Source organism: Sminthopsis crassicaudata, chromosome 4, assembly GCF_048593235.1.
Source record: "Sminthopsis crassicaudata isolate SCR6 chromosome 4, ASM4859323v1, whole genome shotgun sequence".
In the NCBI taxonomy this organism is placed as follows: domain Eukaryota; kingdom Metazoa; phylum Chordata; class Mammalia; order Dasyuromorphia; family Dasyuridae; genus Sminthopsis; species Sminthopsis crassicaudata.
In genome coordinates, this window is record NC_133620.1 from 66,636,414 (window position 1) to 66,656,747 (window position 20,334).

The 20,334-nt window shown below is 36.1% G+C and overlaps 2 protein-coding genes across 5 annotated transcripts in view; both read right to left on the bottom strand.

Annotated features, from left to right (window-relative positions):
- SEC16B (SEC16 homolog B, endoplasmic reticulum export factor) overlaps positions 1-7,026 on the bottom strand; it is a 69,427-nt gene extending 62,401 nt beyond the window's left edge. For 2 of the 3 annotated variants that reach the window (XM_074308447.1, XM_074308450.1), the window contains exon 1: positions 6,925-7,020. The gene's annotated coding sequence lies outside the window, so the exon portion shown is untranslated. Of the gene's footprint in view, positions 1-6,924 lie in introns of all 3 variants that reach the window. The other variant, XM_074308448.1, reaches the window with a different exon arrangement.
- Positions 7,027-16,014: 8,988 nt separating this feature from the next.
- LOC141565426 (quinone oxidoreductase-like protein 2) overlaps positions 16,015-20,334 on the bottom strand; it is a 44,792-nt gene continuing 40,472 nt past the window's right edge. For both annotated transcript variants that reach the window (XM_074308453.1, XM_074308452.1), the window contains one exon: positions 16,015-19,076. In XM_074308453.1, coding sequence (XP_074164554.1) covers positions 19,008-19,076 — 69 coding nt within the window. In that variant the 3' untranslated portion in view covers positions 16,015-19,007. The remainder of the gene's footprint in view (positions 19,077-20,334) is intronic.

Sequence of the window (20,334 nt, forward strand, 5' to 3'; positions counted from 1 at the left end):
TGAGCCAGCTGGAAAGCGGCGGAGATGGGAGTTATTGCCACAGCTAGCTACCAGTCTGGGTGCCAAAGAAAACTGGCCCATGTTCCATACTCAGGTTGCTCAAATCTGTCAGAGGCATTCTTTCCCAATCTTCAGTCTACGGAGGTGAAAGTCTGGCTTCAGCACTAGTTGGCTTTCTAAAACAGGGATTTTTAACCTGGGGCCAGAGAATTTGCCTTTCAAAAAAAAAAAAAAAAATACAATGATCCCTGTATTTCAATAGAATTAGTTTCCTTTGTAGTTTCCTTTGTAGATTCTGAGGTATCCCCCATACATAGCCAGCCTGACAAAGGGGTCCAGAGGATAGAAACCCTTGTTCTATAAACTTAGGGGTACATTATACATATGCACCAGTGGTACACAGCCCAAGACCAAAAAGTCATCTACTAAGGTACAAATGTACACAGACCAACTGTTACCCTCTAACTATATTCCTGCTACTAAGAGGGACAATGTGGTAACATATAAAGGATACTTGATTTGAAGAGAGGGATGTGAATTCAGATCCTAAGTGAGATAATTACTACTGGTGTTCTTTTACAGAAGTCACAATTTCTCTGGGACTCTATAAAAAAAAAGGGGTTGGTTAAATTTCTTCAAAGGTCTCCTCCAGCTCTAAATCTATGACTCTAAGAGCAGGAAATGAATGAAGCAATCCTCTGTAACAATATCTGTTTTTCACCATTTGTCATGTGCTGCTGTAATGAAAGGTGCTTTTCATAGCTTTTTTTTTCCTCATCATCCCCTTTTTTATTTTACCAGGACATGTACTGCCAAGGTAAGATAGCTCCAGACAGCCTCTAAGGCTTCCCACAGTTCCACAGGATTTTTCTGTATTTCATGATTTCATCTCACTCCAGCAGGCACCCTGATGGTCCACAGCCTTTCATTCTGTTCCACTTTCTCAGGACCTCTCCATCCCAGCCAGCTTCTTTCAACCACATCCTGACAATTCTAACTCCCAAGCTGAACTTCTACAGCCAATTAACTATATGAACTCATTCTTCAATGATGGACTTTAGAATTAATTGTATGACATGCTGTACCCTCATCAGGGAAGGAACTGTGCTTTATGAGCAAAACAGAATTGAAGTAACCCAAAGGAAACGCAAAATGTGCAAAATTAGAGAATCTGCCCCAAATGTTTATAGGGACTCTTTGGGTCTCACCTGCGGGAGAGCATTCTGAACTCGTACTGGTCTGATCAGCCAGTCAGACACACTGTAACTCTACTCTAACGTGATAATGTTATTTTGGTCTTCTTCAAAAACAAAGGATAAAATCAACCATGTGAATTCATTCTTCAATGATGGGCATACTATTCCACCCACCACAGAATCTTTTCCAAACTTTTTATCCCTCATTAAACTTCCTTCCCTCAACTTTCAAAATAAGAAACAAAAACTATTCCTATATTTCAATAGAATTAGTTTCTTTTATAGCCCTGTGTATTAAAACAGGATTCTGAGGTGTCCCATAAACCTTGCCAACTTGACAACGGGGTCCAGAGGTTAGGAACCCTTGTTTTATACACTTAGAGCCATCTTATTTCATTGAAAAAAATTTCAAACCATGTCCTCATCTCACTTAACTCAGGTACTTTCTGCCACTACCCCCTCCTTCACTCATTTCATGTGAAAAAGTAGCCCTCTTTTTGCCAAAGAAAGCCTTTCTACATGCATAAAAAATCCTCTTTCATCCCATATTCTCTAGCAGATTGCTCCTTCTGTCATTCCTCTTCTCACTAATCTTCAATTGCTCCTGTCTATTGACAGCTTTCCTCTGCCTACAAAAATCATCATATCCTTTTATTCTCAAAAAACCATCACTAGAGATATCCATCCTCTCCTCCTTTATGTGGCTAAATTTTTGAGTAGGTAATCTACAATGAGTGACTCCATTTCTTTTACTGTCATTCTCTTTGCATTCTGATTTTTTTCATTCAACCAACACTGCTCTCTCTAACATAGTAAAAATTCTCTCAATTGCCAGATTTAATAGCCTTTTCCCAATTGTCTTCCATTTTGCCTTCTCTGGAACCTCTGACATTATCAATCAATCACTCTCTCTTTCTTGATACTCTCCTCTCCCAAGGTTTTCATGGTTCTCCTGGCTGTCTGACCTTCCTCTCCTTTCAGATCATCATCCACACATTCCCATTAAACATGGGTATTCCATAAAGCTCTGTCTTTCTCTCTACATTATCATTTAGGAACTTCCTTAGCTTCCATAGATTCTGTGATCATCTCTATGCAAACACTCCAATATATATATATTTCCAATATTTTAAACATTTTACATTACAAATAGGAAATATTTTTTTTAATTGACAAGAAAGACCCAAAAGGAGAGAAAACTAATTCAAAGTCTTTAACAAGATTATATCTTCTCTATAAATTCTATACTGTTTCCAATGCTTTTCATAAAAGTACATAGCTCATATATTATGATTGATCAATTAGTGAATACCAATAGTTATGTAAAACACAGAGAAAGCATTCTGTGCCTATCACCTTTCAAGGAAATAAATGAGGAAATGGGTGTTTACAACAAGCTTTCTTTTTTTGTGTGTTTTTTTTTTTTTTTTTTTTTTGGTTTTGTTTTGTTTTGTTTTGCTGAGGCAATTGGAGTTAAGTGATTTGCCCAGGGTCACACAGCTAAGAAGTATTAAGTGTCTAAAGCAGGATTTGAATGCAGGTCCTTCTAACTTCAGGGAGGGTGTTCTATCTACTATGCCATCTAACTGCCCTTACAACAAGATTTCTTAAGTTGTCAAGTTGTTCCAGACTCTTTGTGACCCCCATTTGGGATTTTCTTGGCAAAGACACTGGAGTGATTGGCCATTTCTTTCTCCAGCTCATTTTACAGATGAGGAAACAGGAAAGCAGGGTTAAATGGCTTGACCAGGATCACAAACCTATTAAATATGTGAGGCCAAATTTGAACTCATGGTGATAAAACTTCTTTTTAGACTCTTGGTTAAAGTTATAGGCCATGTCTCTCCCATGTAAGATTATCTTGATTTAGAATAATTTAATTCAATATTCTATTATTATATATCATTATTCTATCATATCATTCTAGAGAAGTCTCATATTATCTTACTATTTATCCCTTGCACTCCCCTCCCTTTGTAAATTATCACCCCATACTAAAATAATTTAGAATAATTTCCATGTGCGGTTATATGGAACCAGATCCACTAGTTGGCTGAATAAGCCTCCCATCCTATCCCAATCTAGAAATCGTAGATTGTAAAAGGGCAGACAACAAAGTGTTATCGTCTTTAGGTGCAAAAAAGTCTTTGCTACCATTTATCAAATGTTAAGTTATTCATTAAAGCTAGATAAGATGTTGTTGTTGTTCCTCCTTCATTTTCAAAGAGGACCAATGACATTATGAGTGACGTCTTGACTGAATTGGATTTAAGTGAAATTAGAAATAGGTCACCTATGGGTTAACTGAAATATCAAAACTTTTAAAAACCATTATACTTTCTTTAATTTAGTGTCATTCCTCTCCAAACTGCCCTATGATAATGTTCAAAATTAGAGAACCTACCCCAAATGTTCATATGGACTATTTGTGTCCAACCTATGGCAGAGCACTCCAAGTTCGTATCAGTCTGATCAGCCATGGTCAGGCACACTGTAATTCCACTCTAACATAGTGATGCCATTTTGGTGCTCTTCAAAAATAGACAATAACTAAACTCTAGACATCCAGTGCTTTAGATATCCCCAACTCCTTTTCAGTTCCTTTTAGATGAGGTCTTCCCCCATTAGAACGTAAGCTCCTTGAAGGCAAGGGCTATCTTCTAGTATCTGTATTCCCAATGCTCAGCAATTAGTGCGTAATAAATTGTTGGGCAGAGGGGAGGTGGTTCTCTTCCTCACCTTAAAGCAGGTAATGCTAGATCAGTTATTTAAATCTTTAAATGATCATTCTGTCAATTCAGATATTCACCTCCAAGTTTGACTCACAAAATCTGAGGTAAATCTTCAGAGACTGAACAGTGAGGTAATTCGACAGCAATGAGAATGAGGAGTTAGAATGAACAGAGAGGAGAAAAAGGAATCCAGGCTCTGCTAACAGTAATTAGCCTTTAGAATATCTCAGGGTCTTAAGTTCCCCATCTATAAAATTTGAGGATGGGGAAGGTGGAATTGGATGACCTCTGAGCTTCTTCCCCAAGTCTTTTTATAAGCCAATTATCTTTGCATTTCATTCTTCCTAGCTTCAAAATAAAGGAACTTGCCAACCCACCAGTTGTCACCTTCACCAGGTTATTTTTAAGATAGCTAGTTATAAGTCCTTGGAGATTTGAAGTAGACAGGCATTTCACAAGTACGCATCAGCATAATTCTAAGCTCCCCAACTGCTTTTTGAATACAAACTAATGTACAAAAGCCCAGAGTCTGACTGTGACTATTGAATCATAGCATCCAACATGTCTCATTGAATTAGGAATAAGAAAGTACACATTTATGTTCAAGAAATTGGCTTTGTGTTGTTCTAAACCAGCTGTGTGACAAGTTCAAAATATCAATCACTGTTCTTTTAGATTTCTAATTTATTTGTCTCTCCCCTTGTTACTATCAAGACAGGAATGCCACAATGACAATGAGCATTGAAAGGCACACTACCAATATGTTCATTAATATTTGAAGTTTTCAATCTGATTTCATTTAGACATCCTAATTCCTTCTACAAAGTCTGACAACTATCTCTATTTTAAGCAATATCAACATTTTATATCTTTCTACCCAATAAGGGCAGCTAGAAAGATGTACCTGTTTTAATTAATAACTAAATGGATCTTGATATTTAGATTATCCAAATGAATCCATCTAATATTGAGCTCCTATCAATACTGTAATTTAATTGGAAAAGTCCTTCTTTGGATTTAGAGAATATGGGGTTTGAATTCTAGCTCTGACACTCAATACCTAAAATCACTTAAGCATTGGGCCTCAGTTTACTTCTCTGTAAAAAATGATGACATTGGACTAGATAATATCCTCCCAGACCCAAACTGCTTCCTCTTTTCCATGCAGTGCTCTGGCTCTGCTCTATCCCCACTTGCATTGCAAAATATTACAAAACAAATGAAAAATAACCTAATTTGTTTTCATGTTATAACCTAGTGAGATCCTGCTGACACATAAAAGAGGCTTATCATGGAGAAGGCACTCTTACCCAAAGAGAAATCCAAACAATTTGGATACCTAGGAAAAAAAACTGCACTAGGAAGTAAAAGGCTAAATCCAATAAAAAGCTGAAGCTGTGGGGAATCCAATATGATCTGGCTAGAAGTTTATTATTCATTTATAGGATTCTTCTACGGACTAAACCATCAATTTAAAAGAATAAAACCAATGTCTCAGGGAGAGTGCAGTATTATGGAACAAACATTGGGCTGAGTCCAGAATCTTAAAGTTAAATCTTTCACTTTCTTTAAGAAGTCACTTTTCTAGGCCTCAGTTTCCCCATCAAGAATGCAATTCTGTCAGCAGCTCACACATATAGTATTCTAAGGTTTTCAAAGTGCTTTAGTCAGTAAATTGATAAACACCCTGATTGAGTACCTACCATGTATGCTTTCCACACACATTATCTCAGGAGCTTCATAAAATATTATAGGGATAGAATAGGTTTTCAAGCCAAACCATTTGAGCACAAATCTATTATTCACCCTATGGTACTATTGCCTCTCCTAAGTTTAGAGGTGAAAAGATCATTTAGTATGTTTACATATATTGGATTTAACATGTATTTTAACATGTATAACATATGTTGGATTGCTTGCCATATAGGGGAGGGGATGGTGGAAAGAAGGGGAAAATTTGGAACACAAGGCTATACAAGGGTCAATGTTGAAAATTTATCCATCCATATGTTTGAAAATAAAAAACTTTAATTAAAAAAAAATTCAGAACCACAAAAAAAAAAAAAGATAAGATAATTTAGCCCAATTCCCTCATTTTAGAAATATGAATACCAAGAAGAGAAATAGCTGGAGGTCACAGCTCAGAAGGATACCAAACTTACTCCTTTGACTCCAAATTCAATATATTTCCCCAAACTTCTAAGGTCCTTTACAATGTTAATATTTTGTGATCTGCAAAATGAGATAATCATACTTCAACTCCTTCCTACAGAATTATGACAAATTATGACTTCATGAGCGCTAAAAAATGAACCCTCAACCCCAGATTGTGCATATTTCAGGGGCAGTGGCTGGCCTCCCCTCATTACTTTGAAAAATCAGGACATTTGGGACAACAATGGCTGGTGTAAAATAGCCATCGGCTCCCAGGGAGTGGAGGTAGGGGTGAGAATAAGGCTAAGGGGGCAGAGTTCCCAGAGCTCAATCTGTCACTTGTTGATAGCATTTTGCCAGTTATCAGACTCCAAGTTTCCACCCAGCCTCTAAACTGTCTCTTAACTAACTTTAGAAGCCTTCCTGAAATATTTAAAAGGCTCTCTCCTATACAGTGCAACTTTGGTCAATGTCCTCTCAACTTTCTGTGATCCGCCTGCTAGAAATGGTGAATAGAAGGATGAAATCATCAATCCCACAGACCAACGGGCTAGAAACATTTTTATCCCGCCTGCAGAAAGGCCCTCCAAGCCACTTTGAATGAAGCAGCAGCAACTGACATCTGCAATTAACTACCCTTCCAACTAGTTTTTGGAACAAACCCATTTGTGTATTCTAGCTCCCTTGCAAAGTCTCATTGCTCCATCCCTCTCTCCTGGGTTGTGGTTCAGAGCAAATTAAGACTTTCCAATATATCTGGGGAAAGATCTCCCTTTCGCGCCTTGTCCCCACTTTTTGCTCCCTGTAGTTTTGTAGTTAATGATGAAAAAAGAAATACTTACATCTTCTGCACCTAAGGAGAAGATGCAGCTGTTGCTGCCGTTGCTGTTGCTGCTGTTCCCATGCCTGCTGTCTCTGCAGCTGCTACACCCCATGCTCACAGCCTCTGCTAGTATGACTCACAGCTGGCAGGGATGGTCAGTTGCCACGTCAGCTGGCAGGAACCTTTCTGCGGCGGCTGCCATTTTCTGATGGGACTGGTTAGCATGTGGAACCGAAGCCTGGAAGGGGTGGTTCCCTTCACCATATTGAGAAGGTCTGAACAAAGAAGGTCACAGGATTTTTTTTTTTTTTCCTTCAGAGCCTGAAAGTTTAAGCTCCCCCTATCATGAACTTTTTAGCCAAAAAAAGGCAACTGGCCAAAATCTGACAAGGGAGCAAACTCTATTTTACATTTCTACCTGTGAGTGTATTTGATAAACAAGGACACATTAGGGGCTCTTCCTGCCCTTTTGTAGGTAGTATTATCTAGATAAAAACATGATAAATTCTGTGATTCTATGAAATATGTCTTAACTATTTGCCTCCTGAGATGGATTATGGTATTTTATCAAGGAATTTTTTTTAATTTTATATATATATATATATTTTTTTTTTAATTGAGAAAATATTTATTGTCCTTGATCAAAACTTTCTTCCAGAATTCCAGATAAGAAATTTCAAAAAGTTCTTGAGCTTAATTACATAGTAAGTTAAACAAAATTGCTTCCCTAAGTTTTCTCTTAATAATAAATGGTATATAAATAGATGGATAGATGGATATATTTAACATTTTTGAATAATTTTATAATATATTACCTCATATGAGCCTCACAAATACCCTAATATGTAATATAATAATAATACATAATTAAGATAATAAAAATAATAATAAGCATTCATATAGCATTTTTAGGTTTGCAAAGGATTTTTTAAATACTATCTTTATCAAGTATTATTATTTTATTTATTTTACAGATTATTGTAGTGCAAAGATATGGTAGGATTCAGTCTCCCAAACCATATACACATACTGGAAGGTCAGGTTTTAGAGTGTGGCTACTATTCCTCCTTTGATAGGGGCATCTAATCTTTCACTGATATGCTCCCCCCAAAAAAATTCATTATCAATATATGACTAAGACAAACTAAAGTTACTGAAATTTTAAAAACAGAAAACATTTTCCAGTCTTTTTACACCTTATACCTCTGCATATACTGTTTAATCCAGCGTCACTGGCTCCTTACTATTCCTTAAAGAATATATTCCATCTCCATACTCCATATTACATTGCCCATCTATCCTCCATTCCTGAAGCCTTCTCCCTCCTTATCATTAATGTCTAGCTTCCTTGCTTTCCTTCTTATCCCAGCTAAAATTTCCACTAAAGCCTTTCTTGATCTCCTTTAATTTTAGTATCTTCCCTCTGTTTATTATCTTCAATTTATCATATATATATATATATATATATATATATATATATATATATATATATATATATATATATATATATATATATATATATATATATATATATATGTATTATTTGTACAAAATAATCTGTGGGCTGACTCTGCCATTGAATTGGGAGATTCTTGAGAGGACAAACACATAATAGGGTCTTAATAAACGTTTTATAACTGATATAGTAGACTAAGATATCAGGACATAAACTATTCATTTAATTGGAATAGAGATGATTGAATGATTGATCAGTTGATTGATTCAAGCATATCTACTCTTATTTTATGAAATGTAAGTGACTTCCTTGGGGTCATCTAGCTAGTCGACATCAGAAGATCTTTCTAAGAACATGTCCTCAATACTATTCAGTAAATAGCACCTCATGTTTCTCTCTACTCAGTGTAATTCAACAAATATTAAAGTTATAGGTATTAATGTCTTGTAACCCTTCCCTTTAGAGCCAAAGAGAATAAAGCTCATACTTCTTCCATGTGGCAACCTTTTAAATATATGAATACTGTTAGGATTATAATTTTGGAGATCACTGAACTTTTAAAACTGTGCAGATCATATGTCCTTGTTTTTCTTTGGAAAAAGAATTGGATCTAGATGAATGGGAATTAGTAGGAGAGCAACTAGGTGAACACTTCAATTCCACTCCAAACTCAATTTCCAAAGATACACTTCAAACTTACAATGTAATTTAACTGGCTTTAGGAAATTATATGTTATAGAATAAGGAAAAAGAAGAAAAGGAGCAAGAGGGGGAAGTGCCAATTAACTAGGTGAAAAGGATTAATCAGATAACAATGAAGTTAAGTACAATTCTGTGCAACAGGAGCATTTCCCATCTCCTCCCTCAATTAACCCTTCAGGGGTGGAGCAAGAAGGAGGAGGGGAAGAGGCTGTAACACAAACAGAATTGCCTGTGAAGCAGCCTATGACAAGATTAGAAAAAGCATTGATTAAGGCTAAGAGAGAGGGACAGGATATAAGTGATTTTATACATGCATATCCTGTGATTGAAAAGATTAACTCTTTAGGTCAAAAAAGGAGAAGATATACACCTTTAGATTTGAATAAAGTTAAAGGTTTGAAAAAAGGTTGTACCCTTTATGGGGCTACATCAGCTTATGTTAAAATGTTACTAGATGGTTTGTCTTATGAAGTCCAAACCCCGAATGATTGGAAATCCATAGCAAGGACATATTTAGAACCTGGGCAAAATCTGTTGTGGCTTGCAGAGTTTCATGAATTATGTAAGATCCAAGTCAGATGCAATTTGGAAACAGGAGTTAACACACAATTCACTTTTGAACAATTTGCTGGTGAAGGTTAATATGGAGAGAATTCAGAACAGATTAATTACACCATGACAGTGTATGAGCAAATTGCTAAGGCTGCAATAAAAGCTTGGGGTTCCCTCCCCGGACAGAACGACCGGGGGGAGGCTTTCACTAAAATAGAGCAAGGTCCCAATGAAGCTTTTGCGGATTTTGTGGGACATTTGCAAACTGCTGTCAAAAGAACTATTGGAGAAAATGCAGCTACAGAAATAATGACCAGACATCTGGCTAAGGAAAATGCCAATGAGATTTGCCAAAGAATTATATGGGGATTAGACAAAGATGCTCTTTTAGAGGAGATCATAAGACGCTGTGCTACAGTGGGAACAAATACTTTTTACACCCAGACTCTGATGAACATGGAAAGACAGGGTCCCTCCTGGCAAAGGACTTCTAGAGAAACTCGTAGATGTTTTCAATGTGGAAAAGTTGGACATCTAAGAGCTCAATGTAGACATGGAGATAGAGTGAGAAGACAGGGTGAGAGAAGACCTAAAACTCCATGTCCAAAATGTCACAAGGGCTTCCACCGGGCCTCTGAATGTAGATTGTTCCAGGGAAATGAGAGGTGAAGCCCAGCTCCAAGATATCAATCAAAAGATAGGTGGGGCATGACTGCAACTGAGGTTACACCCAAAGAGCCTTTAGAAGATCAGGACTCTGATTTGATCAACCAGCAGAAAAGCAATCACATGGCAGAAAAGGATTACCTGATAAGTCAGCCAAAAAGCAATCAGCAGAAATGGATTACACTTGGGGAGAATACAGGCCTTTTAAACCAACAGGGCAGTGTCTAGTGCAAACAGCTTCAATGTAATTGCCAGATGATAAGAAATTTAGAAAGTGGTAAAAAGAAGGAAATTAGATAGGTTAACTATCTGGGAGAGAGGGTTTGCTTGTATTTTAACAGATAGAAGAAAACAGATGGAGAAGGAAACAGATAGGTGGCAACAAGCACCTGCAGAGAGACAAAAAAAGAGAAAAACCTCAAAAAAAAAGGAGATCTAAGAAACATCTGACACTGAAAGAGCATGGCTGATAAGAAGACTGTTAAAGATTCCCTAATGCAAGATGAGACTATTGTAGGACTTTAAAACTTGCCAGAATTATTGGATTTCTGGCACATGAACTAATGGACAATGGACTTATGGACATGTATAAATTCTCAATTTATGATTATTTGATCATGTTATTTGTTACATACTTCTAGCATGTGTTATGTTACTATGTGTTTGTGTAATTTATGTAATTATGTGTAATACCTCCCATATTGATGGATTTATGTTTCAAGGCCATGACCACCCTATGTTCTAAATCAAAAGAAAGGGGGAGATGTTAGGATTACAAGGTGCTAACTCAGGTGGTCTAAACAATTCTCTAACTCAGAGTTCACACCTTTAGTTCACACCTTTAAAAGGAGTTTACACAACTTTAAAAAGAAGCAAGTTCATTGATTGTAGAAGTACTCACAAGCCCATTCTCTGGGAGGATAAAAAGAGGCAACATTGAGTCTGAAGAACAGTCTGGATTGAGTCAAAGAGAAGACACCCCATGGATTCGCAAGTCCAGCAATCCCACACTTTTGAAGGGTAAGGCTCCAGAAGCCTCCCAAGAAACCTGCTCACAGAGGAAAAGATTATACAGAAAAGAAACCTCCTCCCAGAGAAGGACTATAATTGAAGAGACAACAGAACTTTACAGAATATAGCAACAACATTCTTTATAAATTCTCCCCAAGACAAACATTTCTAAATTTCTCAGACTAATTTCTATGACATCATGAGCTTCAGACGCTTTATCATGCTATTTCCCTTAGATCCTCTTCTGTTTAGCAATGATTTTAAAATGCAGTTGCCAGAACTGAATACAAAACTCCAATTGGTCTGACCAGGTCAGAACAGGAAGCACAACTATCATTTCTTTAGTCCTCAATGTTATGTCTCTCACTGTGGCCTAATATCAAATTAATCTGCATGCAAACAACTCCCAAATTTTAATATGGAAACCACTTTCTTTTATTTTTAATTTTTTTCTGGTTATACATGTACATTCATTTTTAAAAAACACATTTCCTTATGAATCATGTTGGGAGAGAAAAATTAGAACAAATGTAAAAAACCAGGAGAGGAAAATAAAAGAAAAAGAAAAAAAAAGTGAACATAGACTGTGTTGATTTACATTCAGTGTCCATATTTCTTTTTCTGGATGTGGATGGCATTTTCCATTCAAAGTTATCAGGACTGCCATTGAAAAGAACCATGTCTTTCATAGTTGATCATCATTCAGTCTTGCTGTTATTAAGTACAATGTACCCCTGGTTTTGCTTGCTTCACTCAGCATCAATTCATAAAATCAGCTTATTTATCATTTTTATAGAACAATAATATTCCATTACTTTCATATACCATAACTTATACAGCTATTCCCCAACTAATGGGCATCTACACATTTTCCAATTCTTTGTTACTATAAAAAGAGCTACTACAAACATTTTTGCACATATGTGTCCTTTTCCCTCCTTCATGATTTTCTTGGGATACAGACCCAGTAATGGCACTGCTGGATCAAAAGATATGCACAGTTTGATCCTCCTTTGGGCATAGTTCCAAATTATTCTCTAGAATAGTTGGATTATTTCACAACTCCACCAACAATGAATAAGTGTCCCAGTTTTCATACAACCCCTCCAATATTTATTATTTTTCCTTCATCTTTTTCAATTTAAGAGATAAGAGATGATACCTCAAAGTTGTCTTAATTTGCATTTCTCAAATCAATAGTGATTTAGAGCATTTTTTCATTTGACTATAGATAGCTTTAATTTCTTCATCTAAAAATTATCTGTTCATATTCTTTGATCATTTCTCAATTGGGGAATGACTTGTATTCTTATAAATTTGACAAGTTCTTTATATATTTTTAAAATGAGATCTTTATCAGAAATAATGACTATAGAAAAATTTTCCCAGCTTTATTCTTCCTTTTTAATCTTGTTTTTGTTGATTTTATTTGTGCAAAATCTTTTTAATTTAATGTAATGAAAGTTGTACATTTTGCATTTCATAATGTACTCTAGCTCTTTTTTTACCATAAATTCCTCCATTACCCAAAGATCTGACAGACAAACTATTCCTTGCTCTCCTAATTTGCTTATAATATAATCCTTTACACCCAAATCATGTATCCATTTTGGTATAGGGTGGGAACCACTTTCTCATATGAATTCTAGTCCTACTTTGCCAACTTTCCTACTAGATATCAAAATCTGGATGTCCCCAGAGCACCTCAAATTCAACATGTTCAAAATGGAAATCATTATCACACACACACATACACACACACACACACACACACACACACACACACACACACACCCTTGAAATGTACCTATTTCGGTTGAGGACAAGTTCATAACTTTGTCTCTTTCCTTGTCACTAAGTTTTATCACCAGATCTCCACAACATCTCTAATACCCCTTCCCTTCTCACCATTCACCAAAACATCACTCTACTTCAGGCACTCATCATTTTGTTCCTGGACTATTTTAATAATTTCCTAATTGGTTTCCCTGCATCTACTCTCTACTCTTTGCCTTCCCCACAAGACTGCCAAATTCACGTAACTAAAGCATAAATCTGACCATGTCATTTTCCTGCTTCAAAATCTTTAGTGTTTCCTTATTTCTCCCTGTATAAAATATAAATGCTATAGCTTAGTAGGTAAAACATTCCACAAAATGTTCTGCATGAATGCACATGTAACTGATAACAAATTGCTTTCCTTCTCAAGGAAGAGAGAGGGGGAAGAAAGAGAGATTTTGGAGCTCAAAATTTTTAAAAACATGTTAAAATTTTTTGGTTTATGTATAAGAAAAAATAAAATAAACATTACATGTTTTTTTTAATCTACAATTTGACTCCCACTTAACTTTCTGAGTTTATTTTGTATTATTTCTTTTCAGATACTCTTTATTCCAATCAAACTAGACTATTACTGTTCCCATACACATGGTTGCATCTCTCAGCTTTGCACAGGCACCTCATGTCTAAAATGTACTTCCACCTTATCTCCAATTTTAGAATCCCTAGCTTCCTTTAGAACACAACCGGCATGTCACCTCTCATACAAGATGCTTTCTCTTCCCAAAGATGTAAGGTTTATCCTTCCCTTCTTATTTCTTCTACAGAGCTAAAGTTGGGGATGGTGAGAGGGGGGGAAGAATCACAGGAATAAAAGTCCAACAACAGTTGCAATTCAGGGGAATAACAAGCGGTGGCAGCAGAGAGCAACAAAGGACCTGTAGAGAACAACAACCTGTGCAGACAGAGGACCAGCAGGTGACGGCAGAGAGCAGCACAGTCTCCGAGGACCAGTGAAAGACCGGGATCGAAATTCAATAGCCTGAAACTCAATGACATCTCGAGAGCAGGTAAATGATCAAAAGTTCCGCAGTGGGAACAACCAGCAACAGGACCAGAAACAAAGGAGCTTTGCTTGCAGAAACTGCTCTTGGAAGGTAAATTAACATGCTCCCTAAGTGTTCCCCTTTCTTATATGTTATCCTAGCCACATGTATTCCCCATGTGTAAGCTCACCTCCTACACGATTCCCGTCCACATATTCTTTAAATTCTTTACAGTGATTGTGCAGTAAACACGGTGATTGTAGCTTGTCTATACAGGAGGATATTCCTTGTCATTTATTTTGCTCTCCCATTTATTAAAATGTATTTTTCTTTGAACTCATGTTATTGCTCCCATAAAAAGGCCATTAGTGAGTGGAGAAAAGGAGGAAAGGGATTTTTTTTTTTTACTATTTCTACATATGTATCTTGTAATTTGCTTACTTATGAATATGTTATTTCCCATATCTATACAGAGCTTCCCATCCCTCTTGGGCTGATTTTTCCTATTGAATTTTAGTCCACTGAATTCTAAGTACTTTTGTTTAACCTTATGAAATCTACTCTCCCCCAAATTAGTCTCAGTGATGACTGCAAGGACTTATGTGTCTCCTTGAATTAGGATTTTAGAGTTAGAAGGTCTCTAGGTCTGGAAGACATCTGGTCCAATCCCTTCATTTTAAAAAACTTTTCCAAAGTCATAAAGCAAGTTAATGACAGAACTAGACCTAAATAACTGAAAATGGTTCTTTGTCTTCCTGTTAGCATACACAGACACACATAAAAAGAACACATTCATTTCGATTTGCATTTTGGACAGATTGGTATTTAATAACTTTGATGTTCATTATATAAAATATAACAACATGGTTAGAATTGTTAAAACTCCATAGATTTCGCTCCTTAAATTGTTTTATCAGGAAAAAAAATTATATAATTCCAAAGCATAATAACAAAAGGTATATAAACATAATAAATATAAGAAATAAAGGAGAGCACAAAAAAAATTTTAATGTTGATTACATAAGATTTAAATGCTTGCGCAAGAACAAAATCAATATAATCAGAATAAAACTGTCCCTTGAAGAAAAACTACAACAAAACTCTCTTATAGAAGGATGATTTTTAAAATGTGTAAGAAAATACAAATGAACAAGAGTTATACCTTTACAGTAAATGGTCAAAGGAGAGGAATGGACTATTTTGAAAGAAAATCAAGTGATAAATAAGCATATACATAAATGTTCCAAAGCAATAACAATAAGAGAAATGCAAATTAAAACAACTTGAGGTTTCAACCCACACCCAGGATATTGGCAAAGATGACAAAAGACAGAAATAGTTGGTGTTGGAGGGGACTATGGGAAGATGTGCATACTAATGCACTATTTATGGAAATGTGAATTGGTTCAAACATTCTGGAAATAATTTTGGAATTATGCTAGAAAAAATAATTTGACTTTTAATAACCTTTGATTGCTGAAAACATATTCCATAAAAATAGAGAAAACTATCCTAGATTTACCAAAATGTTCTTATATGATTTTTAATAACTTTTATCCCCTTTTCTAACTACTCTATCATTGTTATTACTGAAGTGGAAAGGGGTCACACAGGTTTGAGGCCATTTTGCATTTTTCAGTGTTTCATGGGTTCCCATGCCAAAAAAGGAAAAGAAAGAGAAAGAATACTAAGAGACATCAGAATTCAGATTAATGCAATGGCCAATGGCCTCCAGAAGACTGACAATAAAGCATGCCTTTTTCCTCTTAATAGAAAGATAGAGTAGGGATCAGTGGATACCAACAATGTGTCTTTTTTTTTTTTTTTTTGCTAGATTATACTTCTCTAACACAAGAGAAGGTAAAGGGGGAGCATAGTCTAAAGAAGTAATAGTAACTTTTTAAAAAAGACACCAAAAAGTAACAATAAGCGTTTATTTTAAAATGTAACCACTAGATTCATTAAAAGTATAAATAAGTTGACCATTTTTCAAATAGAAAATAGATAAACACAATAAAAATCCTTGTCTTTGACATCCTACCATCTAAAAAGCTCCAGAAACTAGTATTTCTGATATCTCCAATTAAAATCTGCACACTGGTAATATGCACTAATGCTGGAGGATAAACAGAATATATTACTCAAATTCTGCCAGAATTAAATATAAATAGACTTCTAACTTAAAATCCCTTTGCAAATAATGGTGATTTTTTTTTTAAATCACTCTTTTTATTCACTATTTTAGTTTTTGGAGAAAAAGCAAGAGAAGCAATAATTCAACTAATTGGAACTTCTGACTAAGTGAAGGTACCTATATGTTTTCCAACCTGGTAGATATCAAAGTTCCCATTGTTCTCTGAATAGCTCAAATGGGAAAGGTTACAGAGGAAAGAAGAGCAAGCAGATTGTGCAGAGTTATCCCATCACTTTACACACACTGCAAACTTCTCAGCCCAAACCCTCCATTCATTTTGATAAGGAAATTTTTGTGGGTGGACAGCCAGCTGAATATTACTGAACTAAGAAGGGGTGTGGGTGGGATTGATCTCTACCTTGAAGAGAAAACCAAGTAAGCCTGGGAATTTTAGAATACAGTCTGTCTCTTGGAGCCTCATTGATTTCTTAGCTACCTAATGGTGCAAGTGGAAATCTATGATGAGAAGATATGTCAAATACTTTCAAATCAAAACTTTCCAGTGAAGCAGGAACATGAGGACAGCAAAAAACAGTTCCTTAGGGATTCTCTCCTGTACTTGTCAAAAAGGAAAGAAACTCACCTGCCTTAATTATTGTCACTTTGACCTAAGGAAGTGATGCTATATATTTTCATCATTTAAGACACCAACTGATCATCTTTCAAAGTCAGTCATCTAGAGGTGGGTCTTTTCAATTGCGAGGTGATTCAGACCAGTTCCAGAGAGAGCACTATAGGAACTGAATGTGGATCACAACAGAGTATTTTCACTTTTTTTGTTTGCTTGCTTTTTGTTTTCTTTCTCATTTTTCCCTTTTTGGTCTGATTTTTTTCTTGATAATATGTATAGAAGAATTGTACATGTTTAACATATACTGGATTACTTGCTATCAAGAGGAGGAGATGGAGGGAAGGGAGGGAGGAAAAAAAATTGGAACACAAGATTTTGCAAGAATAAATGCTGAAAAATATCTATGCATGTGTTTTGAAAATTAAAAAACTGTTAAAAAAAGGTCATTCACCTAGCATTTATTAAGTGCCTACTATATGTCAGGAAGTCTGACTAAGCTAAGCCTGGAAAATCTACCAACTGCATTTTGTAATGCAGAACTGATGATCCTCTGACATCTGGAATTGTTCTTCCTATCTGAGTGGGGATCATGAGATCATCTAAATAAAGTTAATTTTAATTTGTTTTATTTTAGAAATAAACTGTATGTCATATATTTTGAGAAGGCAAGCAGGGTGCCATGTAAAAATGCTTTGGCTGGACCATGGAAGGGGACAAAGGAGAAGAGGGCCCATGGAGAAAGAAAATGTGTGGTCACACTACAAAGCACGTTTATTTCCTTATTTTAATTCACCAAACCTTCTGCTCATTAACTTGGTAATTAAGAAACCCCTACTGCTTAGTGATATTCTAGAACTAGAAAGATTTTTATGAAAGCAAAACCAAATATTTTTATGAAAAAAAAAAATCAACCACTCGAGTCCTGTTTCAGCAGGGCTTTTAACAGCTTTTTTCCAATGCAGACTTTGTCAAGGAAGAAATTCAAATCTCACCAGTAGGTGACACAGCATGATGTCATCCAAGAAATGTGGATTTTTATTATCCTTTGCAGGTATTAAGGGAGCCATGCAGATCTACCTAATATCTGATATCTACCTAAAGAAAAATTTTGAAGGCAACATAGGACACTTATCCAAAAAGACTTGGTTCCTATCATCCCCATCAACCAGCCCTCTACAAAGAAGTTCAAAGTCACTCTGCCATTGTTCAGGGGGAAGGAATAGGAATAAGCATTTATTAGGTGACTATTATATTCCAGGAGCTATGCTAAATACTTACAGATATCTCATTTGATCCTCATAAAAGTCCTAGGATGTAGTGTCTATTATTATGCCTTTTTTTTTTACAGGAAACTGAGGCAGGCAGAAGTTAAATGACTTACCCAGAGCCACACAGCTATGAAGTATCTAAACTTGAACTCAGATCTTCCATTAATCTGTTGCCCAGCTGCCCTGCCTATACCTCAATAGTGTCCAACCCTTCATGACGCCTTTTGGGATTTTTTTGTTTGTTGGTTTCCTTCTCCAGTTTATTTTACAAATGGAGAAAGTGAGGCAAGCAGGAGTAAATGACTTGCCAGCTGGTAAGTGTCTGAAGTCTGATTTGAACTCAGAAAAATAAATCTTCTTGACTCCATGACCAGCACACTATCCAATGTGCCCCTCAGCTGCTCTTACTTCAATCACCTCCTTTGCACAAGGTGATGTGATGCTGGGGAAGCATCCATTCTTTCTAAATCTATGCACACTTTTCAAAAACCAAAATTAAACCTGCCCTCAAGGAGCTTTTGTTCTAAGGGGAAAGATGCAAAGGTAAGCAAATGAAGATGAAAAATATACGTAGAAAGGTGATTTCCAGAAAGAGAGAGCTCTAAGTAGGGGAAGGAGAGGGGAGAGAACAGGATTGGGAAGTGGCATTCACTGTGTATTTAGAAAGCTGGGGTGAAAAAGTGTCTTCTAGACATGGGAGTCCAGTGCAGGAAAAAAAAAAAAAAAACCAAACATGGCAGTGTGAGAGCCCACTTGCCATACATTCTTATTCTCTCTAAGACTGCAGGAGGGTGAAGACAACATATTCCTAAGGAGCAGCAAGAAATGCTTTGACATCCAAGTCTTCACAAGCAGATTCATTTAACAGAGAGTATGACCTTGCCTGTGGTTTTACGCTGGGTCACATGTTCAAAGGCATCATTGATCTGTAAGAAAACAAGATATCAAGATATCATGCAAATATACAGACATGCAGACTTTTTTTGCCATTGGCAAAAGTGTTGTGCTCCATCTTCAAACTCACACTTACTCGACAGCGTAGGATCTCTGCACGAAATAGCTGTGGCAGGAAAATTCCTTTAAGATCACCTCATCTTACAGTTGAGGAAACTGAGACCAAGAATGGTAACCATCACTCTTTCCACTAACTACTAAAATAGTGGATCCCTGCCACTTGCCAGAAACTCTTAAGAAAAGATTTTTCTTTTGTTTATGTTTTTTTTAATTAAAGCTTTTTATCTTTTTTTTATTATGGCTTTTTATTTACCAGATGTATGCATGAGTAATTTTACAGTATTGCCAATTGCCAAACCTTTTGTTCCAATTTTTCCCCTCCTTCCAAAGTTTTTTATTTTCAAAACATGAGCATGGATAATTTTTCAATATTGACATTTTCAAAACTTTGTGTTCCCAATTTTCCCCTCCTTCCCTCTACCTCCTCCCCTAGATGGCAAGTAATCCAATATAATACATTTTCCTTTTTAAAAAAAATTTCTCTCAATACCACCACTTTCTGGCTCCCTTGCCTAAGTCTATGAACTTAAATGATGAATTCACTTGATATTTAATAAGGACTGATACCCAAATGCCTTATTCTGATGCATCTTGAGTGTTAGAACTTTTTTATTTGGGTTTTTGAGTCAATGGGGTTAAGTGACTTGTCCAAGTTCACCCAGCTAGTAAGTGTCAAGTGTTAAGGATCTGGTTTGACCCCTGAATCCAAGGCTGGTGCCCTATCTGTTATGCCAACTAGCTGCTCCTCTTTAGAGCTTCTTTGGAAGAAGAAGGCTGTTCTGCAAAAAAAAAAAAAAAAAAAAAATCTAAAACTATCCCTTCTAGGCTTGGAAACTTTTCAAATCTCTCTCCCAGTATTTAAGGGGCTTTCATCTCAGGCACCTCCACTATAAACAAACTGGATCCAAGCTGACCCAGAGGCTGGTGCAACTTAGAAAAGTTATCTAAACCCCAGGTGATTCTTAGCAACATTACTTTTCTCCCTTCCTGAGGTGAATTTTAACCTAATTTTAGAGAACAAATGCAGGACAAGGAGAGATTAAGTGAATTATCTAAAGCAAATCAACTAAAAAGTGTGTGAAAGGCTCAAGAATGTCTACTTTATGTAATCTGGATCTTAGTCTGGGGAATCCACTCCATCGCATTTATCTCTCAGTAGTAGAATAATGC